This window comes from Stegostoma tigrinum, chromosome 10, assembly GCF_030684315.1.
Source record: "Stegostoma tigrinum isolate sSteTig4 chromosome 10, sSteTig4.hap1, whole genome shotgun sequence".
Lineage (NCBI taxonomy): Eukaryota > Metazoa > Chordata > Chondrichthyes > Orectolobiformes > Stegostomatidae > Stegostoma > Stegostoma tigrinum.
This window is the reverse complement of record NC_081363.1, coordinates 8,029,869-8,045,329: the sequence shown is the minus strand read 5'-3', so window position 1 is coordinate 8,045,329 and position 15,461 is coordinate 8,029,869. Positions and strand designations below refer to the sequence as shown.

General features: G+C 41.0%; 1 protein-coding gene across 2 annotated transcripts in view; it reads right to left on the bottom strand.

The window, feature by feature from the left end:
- Window positions 1-15,461, bottom strand: part of rps6ka5 (ribosomal protein S6 kinase, polypeptide 5) — a 226,013-nt gene that overhangs the window by 8,907 nt on the left and 201,645 nt on the right. For both annotated transcript variants that reach the window (XM_048537950.2, XM_048537951.2), the window contains exons 10-14: window positions 14,995-15,120; window positions 14,595-14,728; window positions 12,412-12,505; window positions 5,260-5,430; window positions 534-725 (exon numbers count right to left, since the gene is read on the bottom strand). In XM_048537950.2, coding sequence (XP_048393907.1) covers window positions 534-725; window positions 5,260-5,430; window positions 12,412-12,505; window positions 14,595-14,728; window positions 14,995-15,120 — 717 coding nt within the window. The remainder of the gene's footprint in view (window positions 1-533; window positions 726-5,259; window positions 5,431-12,411; window positions 12,506-14,594; window positions 14,729-14,994; window positions 15,121-15,461) is intronic.

The window sequence follows — 15,461 nt, the reverse complement described above, 5'->3', positions numbered from 1 at the left end:
AGAGGGAGGTGAATCTTTGGAATTCTCTCCTCCAGCGGTCTGTGGAAATTGTTAAGCATATTCAACATAATAACTTATAGATTTCTGGAGACCAATGACATCAAGCGGTATGGAGATAGTGTGGAAAAGTGGCATTGAGGTAGATTATCAGTCATGGTCTTATTGAATGGTGGAATGCTTTTTATGATCATTAATTGATAATAAAAGCAAAGGTAATATAGATAATTCAATCAAAGAATTTTTTTCTGAAAAAGGGTCTAGGCCCGAAACGTCAGCTTTCCTGCTCCTCTGATGCTGCTTGGCCTGCTGTGTTCATCCAGCTCTACACCTTGTTATCTCAGATTGTCCAGCATCAGCAGTTCCTACTATCTCTTAGAATTTGTACAGGTTTGATTGGCTAAATCACCTCGTTTTGTGTTGCAATCTCTCAAGATCAGGTCTTTTAATTATGATTTTGTTTATATGTATAGAATAAGGAGAAACTTACACCAGGGATACCTGATATATCAACCTCTACTGTGCCACCAACTTACCAGGATGACACCCAAACTCCATAGATCACAGGACTCGTCGTAACCATCATCTTTCAGTAATTCAGGAGCTGCGTAATGCAACGTAAAGCATGGGGTCTTCAAAGGCTGATTATCAGGAGGTTTCAATCGTGCAAACCCAAAATCAATTATTTTAATTTCTGTGCTGTCACTATCATCAGCGTATAATAAGTTCTGCAGAACAAGAGTTGGGGTGGGGCAAATAGGAAACAGGATTATTAATAAATATCATCACTTATATCTACAAAATGTTCTGCAAAACACTGAACTATAGTATCCTTTTTATAGCATGTTCCTGTAAAATGTTTCATTAGATTAGATTATTATCTGTAAATGAGGATCAATCTTTGTCTCTCTGAAAGATGACACAGGAAACTAAAAATACCAATTACATCAATGTTTTCTGCTGCAAAATCATATAGCAAGTATCTGTTCACCTCAGAAAACTAAACATAAATCAGATTAAGTTGAAGAAATATGATTTATACTCAAAGGAAATGCAGTTGAACAATGTCAATTATTCAGTATCATCCCCCTTGCCTCATGGCATTTCTCAGTGCTTTAACATACACTGTGTCCCTCATAGGAGCTCCATCTATGCTCTTACAAAAGGCCACACACCCACACGAAATCCACTTGTAAGGTCACTTGACAGCTTCATTCTCAACACTCGCAATCTAAAATTAGGTTATGGTGACCAATGATTGTTGGAAAAACATTTCTGGCTCACTACGGTTCTTTAGGGAAAGAAATCTGCCAGCCTTACCTGGTGTGACCAACATGTGACTCAAAAACCACAGCAATGTTGTCTCTTAACTGCACTCTGAAATAGCCACTAAGTTCCAGGGCAATTAATGATGGATAATAAATACTGGCCATGCCAGTGACAACCAGATCACTTAAAAAAATTAAGAATAAAAAAACATGCTTTATATTAAACATCCCCATCATGGGCCCAACAAGAGGAATACTAGAATTTACTGTACTGCTTGAGAGCAGCAGATTTTTACTGTAAATGACAAAGGGTCAGGAAGTACAATTATTAGTCGGCATTATGTCATAGCTATGTTAATACAGTGGAGTGGAAGTCCCCAGTATGTACTCAGTTCTGGGAACTCTCTTGCCATAATTATAGTTATTTTTAATGGTCTTGTCACATTATTGTCTGTAAACACAAAGTAATACTGTAGAGTTATTGCATTTCAATCCCCTCTGCTAATGTCTCAGCCAGGGTGCTGCTCTGCTAAGACACTGAGTGGCCTTTATGAATGATTCACTTTGGCTCCACTCCCTGCATTCAAAATGTAAAGAAACTACACCACACCGGATAAAGTGAATTTCTGAAAAACTGCCCACGATTAGTGTGCATGAATGCACAATACAATTTTGACAAGCTATATGCATTTAAGTTCCATGCTATGAAGTACAAATGTTGAGTGTGTGTGGCCAACATAACATATACTACTGCAATATACCATGCTCATCCCAGTAGGTTAGCATATTAAGGGTAATTAGACAGCTCTCTCAATATCTTTGTGTTGCTTCTTACATAAATCTATGCAATTAAAGAAAAATAGTTATTCTAGTCAGGGAATGACAGTTCATTAGCAAAGCTACGGTATTTAATTTAATTGTTAAGAAAATCATTCTCGCTAACCTTGAGACTATTAATAAATCCCAGAATTCACACGATGCTTTGTTACAAAGAACCAAAGGTACAATTTATTTCTCTGGTGTATAATTAATGTGTTATACCATCCGATACAGCAAGCAGCTTTTCAAGGCAATGAAGTACAGTTATGCAACGGCAATTTGTTGCAGGAGAATTCAGGTCAGTTATGCACGTGGCTGACAGTTGGGAAATTAAATTTTACACTTTATTTAAATGAATGAATTTAGAGTACTGCACGTAGTTTAAAAAATGTTCATCTAAAATATACAAGAGTAGAAGTGATTTTAAAAAGAATCAGAGTAAAAATGGACTCGCCACTTTCTATGCCTCAGTGACTGACAAATCACTAATGCTAGTGATGGGCCTCCTAAGCACCTTTTGGAGTTTTACTGTGATGAAAGCACTACATAAATACAAACTGTTGCTGTTATGGCTGCCAGATATTGCCTCGGGAGGGAACACAACAGCATTTTCCACGAATTAAACTTGCCTTTTCACACCTATGTTTTTAGATATTTTCTAATCAATCTATTCAGAGATGTTATTACACAGTTAGGGAGGAGGTTGGACTTGAACCTGGGCATCCTGGCTCAGAGAAGGGGACATTACTACTGTACCATACTGCAATTTTTAAACTTTTAACATGGAATGTTGCTGAAAATGGGAGCTAATCAACATTACAGACAAGTTAAGGACAGCAGGGCTAGTGACAATGTAGCAATGCCATTGAGTGAGTAATCCATAGGCCAAAACCATTGCTCCTACCTTGACAGCTGATTAATAAAGCTATTATCAGTAACAGTGGCGATGAAAATATCACTGGTTGTTATAAAAACTTATCAGGTTCACTCATTTCTTTTACGGAAGGAATCCTGCCAGATTAATCTGGTTTGGCCCATATGTGACGCCAGACCCACAGCAATGCAGTTTGTTCTTAGCTGCCCTATGAAATGGTACTACAGGCTATTCAGTTGAAGGACAGTTCAGAGATGGACAACAAATACTCACCCTGTCAAGGAGATCCACATCTTGCAACAAAAAGTAAAAGAAATCCTTACCCAAAAAACTATAAGTGAACCAGATATTTATTTCATAGTCATTATCACTCAGTCTAGCTTTCAAGCCCATTTTTTTTATTTAATGAATTTAAATTTCACCAGCTGCCACAATGGAATTTAAACCCAGAGCATAGTTTGCATCTGTAGATTATTAGATCAGTGGCATTGTGGCCATGCCACGATCTCCTCCAACATTAACAGCCAAACAGGAATGTAAGTTGAAAAGGGTGAATTCAATGTAAAGCAAGCAAAGAAACAGAAATCAAGTGGGAAAGAAAGATTGGTTACAAGAAAAGAAAAATAGATGAAAACTATAAGGAAATAACATTTACATATTTTTACTCTGCAATAATTGGAATAATATGGATGATGACGGGATAGTGTAAGGGGAGGGGCTTAGATTAGTTCACAGGTCAGTGCAACATCGAGGGCCGAAGGGCCTGTTCTGCGCTGTGTTGTTCTATGTTCTATAAGACTCTGCACCTATCATAGTTAATTTTCAGTATCAACAAGGTTCTTTAGCCGTAATTATCATACTGGGAAAAGGATACTTGTCATGTTCCCAGGCACCACAAAGAAGAACTGTTCATCAAAAAGATGCTTGGGAGAAGAGTTGCATATAATATATTACTAAAACTTAGCAATGGCAAAGAGGTATACTTTGACGGAGTTGTTATAACTTTAGAGACAGTTGAGGAAACAGAGGGCTTCTGAAATGATGCTGGAGCATTTGGTGCCATGGGGAGAAAACATCTAGAAAGCCAAGTTCTTGGAATGGGAGCTGGGTGGAGGTGTTGTCAGTGCAGAGCAAAGAAGAAAACATACAACAACCTAAATTGGTAACTGCAGAGAGGGCCTGAAGTTAAATCATGAAGCGATTTTTAGAGTAGATACATTTAATGAAGGGGACATTATAATTTGTCCACAGTTACATCACTAGGCTTGTATCATTAGACATTGAACATCTGCATTGTATAATTATATTCACTAGAAGAAGCTACAGTACACCTAAGCAGAATTTGTGTAATTTTCTATAGTGTGAAGCTATGTAATATCAGCAAGTCTACAGGCAAAGTACTTCTAACAGTTGGTTATAAACTCAACTTTCCAGCCGTTGAAAGTAAATGCATTCCACAGGAGGGCTTAAGTAGAAACATACTTCATATAAAAAAGTAAACAATGTCCTCGACAACAAAAACAAAGTTGCTGGAAAAGCTCAGCAGGTCTGGCAGCAACTGTGAAAGAAAAAACAGAGTTAATGTTTTGGGTCTGGTGACCCTTCCTCAGAACATTCCAGTTAATGAAACGTTAACTCTGTTTTTTCCTTCACAGACACTAATAGGCCTGCTGAGCTTTTCCAGCAACTTTGTTTTTGTTCTAGATTTGCAGTATCCGCGGTTCTTTCGGTTTTTAAAGAATGTCCTTCATCTGTGCTCTAACCATTACAGTATTCTGTGATTATTCCAGTTAAGTGTTTTAGTTGTATATGGGAGTTTTGGAATAATGCAAGAAGTTGTTCTTGTTCAGGTTTTTGATGATAGCAAACTAGAACAGACAAATTGTTGTTAAATAAATTTTGGATTTACTGGAAAAGTTCTGCCAGTTAAGAGCAGAATGACTTCACAAGTGTCAGAAACCTGAGGTAGAGAGTATAACTCTTCTTCAATAAGGTGGTGGAAGCTGAGTCTTTGAACTGCTTTAAGTCAGAGACAGATTCTTTGTTAGCAAGGGATTGAATAGATATATGGACAGGCAGCTATGTAGAGTAAACAGATCAGTCGTGATCTTATTGAAAGGTCGAGTAGCCTACTCCTGCTTCTAATTGGTATGCTTGTCTGTAACGAAGGAGAATAGAATGGATATGTACGGGGAGCAGAAAGGAAAATTAGCTTAAATTCAATAGACAGGATCAATTAACATGAGAAATCCAGAAACATATTCCACCTTCCTTGCTCGAGAACGTTTACATATTCAGTACCTCAGGCTTCAAGTCCCTGTGGACAACTCCCACATCATGCATATGGCTGACAGCAGAGACCAGTTTGCGCATTATGTGACTAGCTTCTGTTTCACTGAAATGTTTCTTCTTTCGGATTCGCTCCAGCAGCTCCCCGCCTTTCAGCAGTTCCATCACTAAGAATGTGTGCAACTAAGAAAAAAATAGAGTAAGAAATTTAAATTAATACAAAATTGTCTGTTAGAATACAGAATAGGGAAAGAAGAAGTCCTTTCAGTCACTCTCAATCAATGTACAGGACATCACTGATTTTCTCCATGTATTTCACAGGCATTCTATGTGAGAAAAACAGCCTTCATAATCCAATGCCAGAGGTGCATTTAAGTACTTTTTTCCTCAATTTCATGGCTAGTGCACTTGAAATGTTGTCTTTTGATCAAACCAACAAGTCGCATTTAAAGTTTTTGAGAAGATTTGTAGCTTGGGTTGTGGAGGAGGTTGTAGACTTGCTTGATGAGCTGGTGTGCTTAGTTGCAGATGTTTCGTCACCCTGCTAGGTAACATCGTAAGTGTGCCGGAGGTATTCTGTCCTGCTTGTTACTTATAGCCTTGTGGGACATTTGCCTATGTGGTCAAACTGGAAGAAAATTGCCAATAAGGATACACGAAATCCAACTAGCCACCAAGAGACACGACCAATTCTCACTGGTCTCAATACACATAGACAAAGAAGCACACAAATTCAACTGCGAAAACACATCCATCATGGCGTAAGCCAAACAGGGAATTCCTGGAGTTCTGGCATTCTAACCAAACTCAATCAACAAACACATTGAACTGGGTCCAATATACAAACCACTGAAGACAGAACTGTAAGTAATACTAACCATCCCAGCAAGCCGAGGCATATAAATAACAAGCAGGACAGAACACCGACGCTTGACTGGAGGCACACTGACAATGCTACCTAGCAGGGCGACAAAACATCTGCAATCAAAAACACCAGCTCAGTGCGCAAGTCTGCAGCCTCAACAAAGCACATGACATAAAAGAAATTGAGGACTTCAGTTACATGGACAGGCTAACTTTCTCACTGTTGCGGCTAATGTTACTCTAAAGTCCTCATCTCATATGTAAAGTTTCATTGATAAAGAAGCTGCATTATCATACTGAGGTACACTCCTGATCCATGCCTCTAAACCAACTGCATCATGGGAGCGACAGTTGAAAAGGAGTTAATAATTTTGATCGTTTAAATACTGGACTTGGCATTAAAAAATTCATGTCGTTTGTTCAGATATTTAGAGCTGGCAGTTATCTGCATGGTTTGGGAAATTTCATCAAGAAGTGGATTACAACCAGATTGTACAAAAACATGCAGAGGAGAAACAATTATGGGAAGGAATTTCTTCTCCCAGGGCTAGTGAATGTCAGGAATTCTTTATCCAACGAGTTGTAGAGGCTAGATATCAAAAAGATATTTAAAGTGGAGTTAGATAGATCTTTGAAATATTGGGGAGGTGAGTATTAGGAGGAGCCATTACAAAAGAGCTGAAGTCGAAGGCAGATCAGCCATGATCTTGTTGAATGGCTGGGCAAGAGAAATACACCTGGTCTCATCTACAATTTAGAAAGCAAATTACTATGGTACATACTGGTCAAACATGGTTTGGTCAGGCTATGTATTTCAAAATTATGAAGAATTTTGATAGATTAAGTACAGAGCAATTGCTTCTAAAAGGCAATAGTGCCAGTAACCAGGCACAAATGTGAGATACTGAGCAAAAGAACAAGGGAGGGAAGTAATGCTTTTTTTTGTGTTTCATACAGCAAGTGTTATGACCTGAAAAGGTTCTAGTAGTGGAAACTTCTGAAAAGAAAGTGATTTTTGTACTTGAAAGTGAAAACGTGCAAGGTGGCACAGTAGTTAGACTGCTGCCTCACAGCATCAAGAGTCTGTGTTCAATTTCACCCTCAGGCAACTGTCTGAGTGGACTATGCACATTCTCCCTTTGTCTGCGTGGGTTTCCTCTGGGTGCTCCGGTTTCCTCCCACAGTCCAAAGATGTACAGATTTGAATGTGTCAAATTACCCATAGTGTCCAAGGATGTGGAGGCAAGAGATAATGGGAACTGCAGATGCTGGAGAATCCAAGATAACAAAGTTTGGAGCTGGATGAACACAGCAGGCCAAGCAGCATCTCAGGAGCACAAAAGCTGACGTTTTGGGCCTAGATCCTTCATCAGAGAGGGGGATGGGGAGAGGGAACTGAAATAAATAGGGAGAGAGGGGGAGGTGGACCGAAGATGGATAGAGGAGAAGATAGGTGGAGAGGAGCGTATAGGTGGGGAGGTAGGGTGGGGATAGGTCAGTCCGGGGAGGACGGACGGACAAGTCAAGGAGGTGGGATGAGGTTGGTAGGTGGGAAATGTAGGTGCGGCTTGAGGTGGGAGGAGGGATAGGTGAGAGGAAGAACAGGTTAGGGAGGCGGGGATGAGCTGGGCTGGTTTTGGGATGCAGTGGGGGGAGGGGACGAGCTGGGCTGGTTGTTGGGATGCAGTGGGGGAGGGGGAGATTTTGAAGCTTGTGAAGTCCACATTGATGCCATTGGGCTGCAGGGTTCCCAAGTGGAATATGAGTTGCTGTTCCTGCAACCTTCAGGTGGCATCATTGTGGCACTGCAGGAGGCCCATGATGGACATGTTGTCTGAGGAATGGGAGGGGGTGTTAAAATGGTTCGCGACTGGGAGGTGCAGTTGTTTGTTGCAAACCGAGCGGAGGTGTTCTGCAAAGCGGTCCCCAAGCCTCCACTTGGTTTCCCCAATGTAGAGGCAGCCACACCGGGTACAATGGATACAGTATACCACATTGGCAGATGTGCAGGTGAACATCTGCTTGATATGGAAAGTCATCTTGGGGCCTGGGATGGGGTTGAGGGAGGAGGTGTGGGGGCAAGTGTAGCACTTCCTGCTGTTGCAGGGGAAGGTGCCGGGTGTGGCAGGGTTGGAGGGCAGTGTGGAGTGGACAAGGGAGAGACAGAGAGAGTGGTCTTTCTGGAAGGCAGACAAGGATGGGGATGGAAAAATGTCTTGGGTGGTGGGGTCAGATTGTAGATGGCGGAAGTGTCGGAGGATGATGCGTTGTATCTGGTTTTGGGATGCAGTGGGGGGAGGGGAGATTTTGAAGCTGGGGAAATCTACATTGATACTATTGAGCTGCAGAGTTCCCAAGTGGAATATAAGTTGCTGTTATTGCAACCTACGGGTTGCATCATTATGGCACTGCAGGAGGCCCAGGATGGACATGTTATCTAAGGAATGGGAGGGGGAGTTAAAATGGTTCGCGACTGGGAGGTGCAGTTGTTCATTGTGAACTGAGCATAGGTGTTCTGCAAGGTAGGGTCCACAAGCCTCCGCTTGGTTTCCCCAATGTAGAGAGAGTCACAATGGGTACAGCAGATGCAGTATACCACATTGGCAGATGTGCAGGTGAACATCTGCTTGATGTGGAAAGTCATCTTGGGGCTTGGGATGAGGGTGAGGGAGGAGGTGTGGGGGCAAGTGTAGCACTTCCTGCAGTTGCAGGGGAAAGTGCTGGGTGTGGTGGGGTTGGAGGGGAGTGTGGAGCAAACAAGGCAGTCACGGAGAGAGTGGTCTCTCCGGAAAGCAGACAAGGGTGGGGATGGAAAAATGTCTTTGGTGGTGGGGTCGGATTGTAGATGGCAGAAGTGTCGGAGGTTGATGCGTTGTATCTGGAGGTCGGTGGGGTGGCATGTGACGACGAGGGGGATTCTCTTTTGGCGGTTATTGCAGGGACAGGGTGTGAGGGATGAGTTGTGGGAAATGCGGGAGACACGGTTGAGAGCGTTCTCAACCACTGCGAGGGGGATGTTACAGTTCTTGAAGAATGAGGACATCTGGGATGTACAGGAGTGGAATGCCTCATCTTGGGAGCAGACGCAGCTGAGGCGAAGGAATTGGGAATAGGGGATGGAATTTTTGCAGGAAGATGGGTGGGAGGAGGTGTATTCTAGGTACCTGTGGGAGTCAGTGGTTTCTAGTTGGTTGCCTGAGATAGAGACAGAGAGGTCCAGAAAGGGGAGGGATGTGTTGGAGATGATCCAGGTGAACTTGAGGTTGGGGTGGAAGGTGTTGCTGAAGTGGATGAACTGTCAAAATCTCCCCTTCCCCCACTGCATCCCAAAACCAGCCCAGCTTGTCCCCACCTCCCTAACCTGTTCTTCCTCTCACCTATCCCCTCCTCCCACCTCAAGCCGCACCTCCATTTCCTACCTACTAATCTCATCCCGCCTCCTTGACCTATCCGTCCTCCCCAGACTGACCTACCCCCTCCCTACCTCCCCTCCTATACTCTCCTCTCCATCTATCTTCTCCTCTATCCATCCTCAGTCCACCTCTCCCTCTCTCCCTATTTATTTCAGAACCCTCTCCCCATCCCCCTTTTCTGATGAACGTTCTAGGCCCGAAACGTCAGCTTTTGTGCTCCTAAGATGCTGCTTGGCCTGCTGTGTTCATCCAGCTTCACACTTTGTTACCTCAGATTTTCCAGCATCTGCAGTTCCCATTATCTCTATCTAGACTAATCCCACTTTCCAGCATGTGACCAAAAATGTTGAATGTTATGACATGTCAAGTGATCATCCACACACTTTTCAAAGATTATGAGGTTTTCCACCTCTACTATTTGGTCAGGCAGTGCATTCCAGATTCCCATTCCAGTTAGGGTGAAATATTTTTCCTTATATCCCCTCAAACCACCTGCCCTTCACCTTAAAATTATTACTTAAACTTCTGTTTAAAAATTAAACAAATTCCATTAATACAACTTTTTCTTAGACTGGTTGATTTCCAAAAGAGTTGTAAAAAAGTAATAAATGTCAAGAGGTGGTGGGACCTGCTGATGCTGGAGAATCTTAGGTAACAAGGAGTAGAGCTGGATGAACACAGCAGGCCAAGCAGCATCAGAGGAGCAGGAAAGCTGATGTTTCGGGTCTAGACCTTTGTTCATAAGGGTCTGAAGAAGACCCAAAATGTCAACTTTCCTGCTCCTCTGATGCTGCTTGGCCTGTTGTGTTCATCCAGCTCTACACCTTGTTAGAATAAATGTCCAGCTGATTTGCTTAGAATCAGCATGAAGAGAAGTCAGGGATTATGTGGAGAGGGAAGGCTAAGGTGGAAAGGACAAAGGAGGAAACAAGAAAAGTGGGAAGAGAAAGGTGGGGTGAGAGAGAGGCCTCACTATATGCTATAACCTTCAGTAAGTTCCTCCCTCATCCTTTTAAATTCCATTAAGTACAGAACCAATGTCCTCAACTGCTCTCCACATGACAAGCCCTTCATCCCTGGGATCACTCTTGTAAACCTCTTCTGGGACCTCTCCAATGCCACCACATCCTTCCTTAGATATGGGACTCAAAACGTCTCACAATACTCCAAATCCGATATGACCAGGAACTTATAGATTCTCAGTAGTACATCCCTTCTCTTGTATTCTAGACGTCGTGAAATGAATGCCAACATTCATTTCCTAACTGCCAAGTGAAACTGCAAGTTAACCTTAAGAGAATCCTGAACTAGGATTCTGAAGTCCCTTTGTGCTTTAGATTTCCAAAGCCTTTCCTCATATAGAAAATCGTCTGTCTCTATTCCTCCTACCAAAGTGCATAACCTCACACTTGTTCACAATGTATTTCATCTACCATTATTCTGCCTCCTCTGCTATCATATCCAAGTTCTTCTGCAGCCTCTCCATTTCCTCAACACTACATCTGCCTCTATCTGTTTTTGTGTCTGTTGCAAATTTAGTTCCTTTGTCCAGATCATTAATATATAATGTGAATAGTTGTGCAGCCAACACAGACCCCTGCAATCACTAATCACTGGTAGATATCCTGAAAAAGATGTCTTTATCTGCTCTCTGCCAGTCAGCCAATTTTCTGTCCATGCCAGTACCTTGCCATTAACACCTCGGGCTCGTATTGTATTTAACAGACTCTAATGCAATACCTTATCAAAGGCCTACTGGAAAGTCCAAGTGGTACAGTGAATAGGAAAAAGTGTTAGGAAAGGGGTCTTCCACATTAATTGTATTTAAAGGGAACTGTCGGGGGAAATAGATCAGCAGCCAGAAAGTGGGCTATAATGAAAAATGCAACTAACAGGAAAGACTGGTAGTACTCGTTGGAATTATAGCTCATGGTGAAATATTGAGAATTTAAGATTGCAAATAGAGCAGACACAGAATGGATAGCATGATGGAAAATGGGAAAAGCAGAAGGGCAGAGAATGGACAGACAGGGAAATAAGCTGTGGTGGAGAGCTGGCAGGAGGAGTGATTGGGCAGACAGTGGGAATACAGAGTGTGGGAAGCAAATGGGAAGGGGATTGGAAGTGGCAAGAAGGAATTTGACAGCTGGGAATAGGAACAGTTTATTTTACTCTTGGGAAGAAGGAATTTGTCATTTGCTGGTGAATAATTCTGATTTTGGCAGTGGAATAAGAAACGAGGGTTAGTGTGGTTTATCATTAGCTTAGTGAAAGAGACATGCGACCAATGGGCAGCATCATCCTCAGGTTCCGCAAAAGCAGTAAAAGTTGAATGTACACAGCATCTTTCACATTACATCTTAATGATTCACATTTGAAATACATATTTCTGTTGCTTTGTGGGTACATGCAGGCAGTAAGGTCCTACAAGCAGTGCTAACATAAATAATCCAACCAGTGGTTTTGCTTAGTGTCAACTGAGGTATAAATTACATCAGAAGACATCTGTCTTGGGAATTTCTAAATTCACTTAAGGAGGGAAACTGTACATGAGTTTAATTGCCCCATCTGAAGAATGGAATCCCAAAAATTCGATGTATTCTCAGAAGCTAGAAATGATTGCTTGCTCTCCCTTTAGTTGCATCATTTATATATGCACAGCCTTTGTAGTGCTTGGTGAGATGCATCACGATGTAGCCTCAATGCAATATTATTGACACTTGTAGTACTCAACCTACAAGAACACTGCTTTTCTAATATTATCAAATGACTCCCATCAGGTTAACTTGAAGCAAACATACTGCAACTATTACTGAATGGCAAGGTGCACTTAATAGAAAATCATTTAATGCGAATTGCCAAAACACAGAATGCTTTTGCAGCATACCTGGTCGTGGTGAACATCATGTAGTTTTACAATGTTAGGGTGTCCTTCACACAGCTTGAGAGCTGCAATCTCTCTTTGAGTGTTTGCTTCCATTCTGTAAAATGATGAAAAAGTATTAGATGTTGAATGAAATAGAAAACAGAGTGATCAAACAGAGGTATATGCTGTCTTTTGTTGTGTCTTTCTTGTACATCAACACTTACCTCTTCTAGCCCCACTCCACGACTGCTCAAGGTTGTTGTGTTGTTTTTTAAGTTTACACATGGCATATAGGCATCACAAGATGGGCAAAAAGGGTCAAGCAGTGAATTTGGAATAGTGACCTAAATACATTGGTTTCAAGAAAGCACGTGATTATTGTAGATTGCCTGGGGGAATGTCTGTTATGTTCATGGGTAAGATAGTTATACTCTTGTGTTTAAGACAGGTTGCATAAACACATTAAAGTAATTAGTTCAGTTTTGAGTTCAGAACAGAGATTCAAAATTTTTTTTCAGAAGAACCTAGAATTCAGTTCAGTAGCAGGAGAACAATGTCACTTCAGGGAGACCAATCACCAACCCAAGGAGACCTAACCAGATAAATAGAAAGCGGGACATAACACCAGCACTTCGACAGAGGCTCACTGATGATGTTACCTAGAATGGTGACGAAACGTCTGAAAACTAACCTTCCAGCTCAGCGAGCAAACTCACATCCAGAACCTCAACCTGAGCTACAAATCTTCTCAAAACTCGCTAGACCAATCACTTTCAGCACATGGTATCTTTTGTTAGAAGTGAAAAAGTTTGGCATTCTAAGATGCTGGTCATTTTCTTTTTCATGGCTGCAGCCCGACACGCTAAAAATTCTCAGCATTTTGATTTAATTTCAGTGTATATGCTTTATACTTCATACAAGGAGACAGTTAGTTCAGTTAGCTGGATGGCTGGCTTGCAATGCAGAGTAATGCCAACAAATTGGATTCAGTCCCTGCACAGCTGAGGTTACCATGAGGTTACCTCGCCTCTTGCCTAAAATGTGCTGATCCTCAGATTAAACCACCACGAGTTGTCGCTCTCTAATGAGTAAGAAGCCCCTTCATCCATTAGGACTATGGTGACTTTACCTTTATACCCTATATCCATTCCAGAATATTCCTCCCTCTGCCATCTTTACAGTCTAATAAATTTCTAAGAATGAAAAATGCAAATAACTTGTCAAAACATTAGATCTCAAAATTAGAAGTCTTGTGAAGTATTTTAGACTTTCAGTAAGAGTACAGGCAAATATTTATCACCTCTATTTGTGAAAGTGCTGGAGAGCAATTTGTATGTGGTACTTCCCACTCCTGTTAACTGATGGAATATTATTTAAGTCAAAGAAACTTTGATAAAGAACACTCATAAGGAAATACTGTAATAAGTGAGAAGAAATAGTTATCTTTGCTTTAACACAAAATGTCAAATTTAGATTTCAATACTATGTCCAAAATATGGCATTAATCTCCAAATGGAAATATGTGCTGCCTCTTAGATGACTGTTATCATTTTACATCCGGATGTTGCTATGAGGGATGAGAGACAAATCAATGCTCTCAGTGTACAAACAATCATCTTGGCCATAATGCTCTGAATAGAAGTTCTCGAAGGGTGAGGAGGCAGTGATAGTGTCACTGGAGTTGTACTCATAGCTAATATTTTTGTGTATGGGCTTGAGTCCCACCATAGCAGATAGTGAAATCTGAATTTGATATTAAAAAACCTGGAATTTAAAAACTAGGCTAAGTTTGAACATGTAACCACTGTCAATTCTTGTAAATACCCTTCTAGTTCATTAATGTTCCTTTGGAAGGAAATCTGCCTTCATTACCTGGTCTGATCTACATCCAACTCCAGTCACACAGCAATCTGAGTGACATTTAATTGTCCTCTGGGCAGTTAGAGATGTTAGGCAGTTAGGACCATAAATGCTGGCCTAGCCAGCTATACACACACCTCATGAATGACTTTTTTTTCGCAATAATGTCCAATATTTAGCTATACATTGATGTCTCTGAGATTTTCTTGCTATAAAGCAAAAAAAAACTGATATGGATAAAAGGAATAAAAAAGTATTTGAACTGTATTTACTAGGACGCAAGGTACTTGATTAACAGAAATCTTACATGGTATATTTTTAAAACAATGTTGTTTTGGCGTTACCTTTTGCTGACAATTTTGACAGCAAATTCTTGCCCAGTTTTCTTATTACGACATCTCCTACAGATAGAGAAGCTTCCTTCTCCAAGTGGACTGTCTTTTAGATCCAGATCATAATGTTGATAAAATGGGGAATCCTATTAGAGGTAGGTGGGGAGATGAAATTCAAAAATTCTGTTAAATATAAGTAATTTATGTTAACTTAAATATAACTGTAGAGAGGCGCTTCAAACAAATACAAACTGGACGTAGGAAGTGTAAAGACCTCACTTATATTATTTAAAGTGCTTTCAAAGATAAAACGATGAAAGTGAGCTCTAATGTAGCCCATTTAAAATGGTTATTTATGTTAATAATAAACTCAAAGATTCAATGACTAAGACATACTTAACATTATAAATACCTTCATCATAGCACTGCGTGCAATGGCAGTACTACCAGGGCGATCCACTCCGAGATGAAGCTGAATGGGATCAGTCATAACTGCATTACGTTTGAAGAGAATGGAGGGAGCAATGAAAGAGTAGCCCTGACACGAAGATACAAAGATAAACTTTTAATCTGAAGATTAGTTACATTAAAAAAACAGATATTCAGTGCACACAGTAAGGCCATTTGGGCCGTTATATCAATGCCAGTTCTTTATGACAGCAACACCATCCTTAGCCAAGTCTGGTTTTTTCAAACACCTTTTGCGCCTTCTTTAGCTTCAGGTGTTTATTCACTTTGATGCTCAATCCTTCCCTCTGGCAGCGCATTACATGGTGTAATTACAAAACAAAAACTAAAAAAAAACTGCGCATGCTGGAAGCCAGAAACAAAAACAGAAATTCCTGGAAAAGTTCAACAGGTCTGGCAGTACCTGTGGAG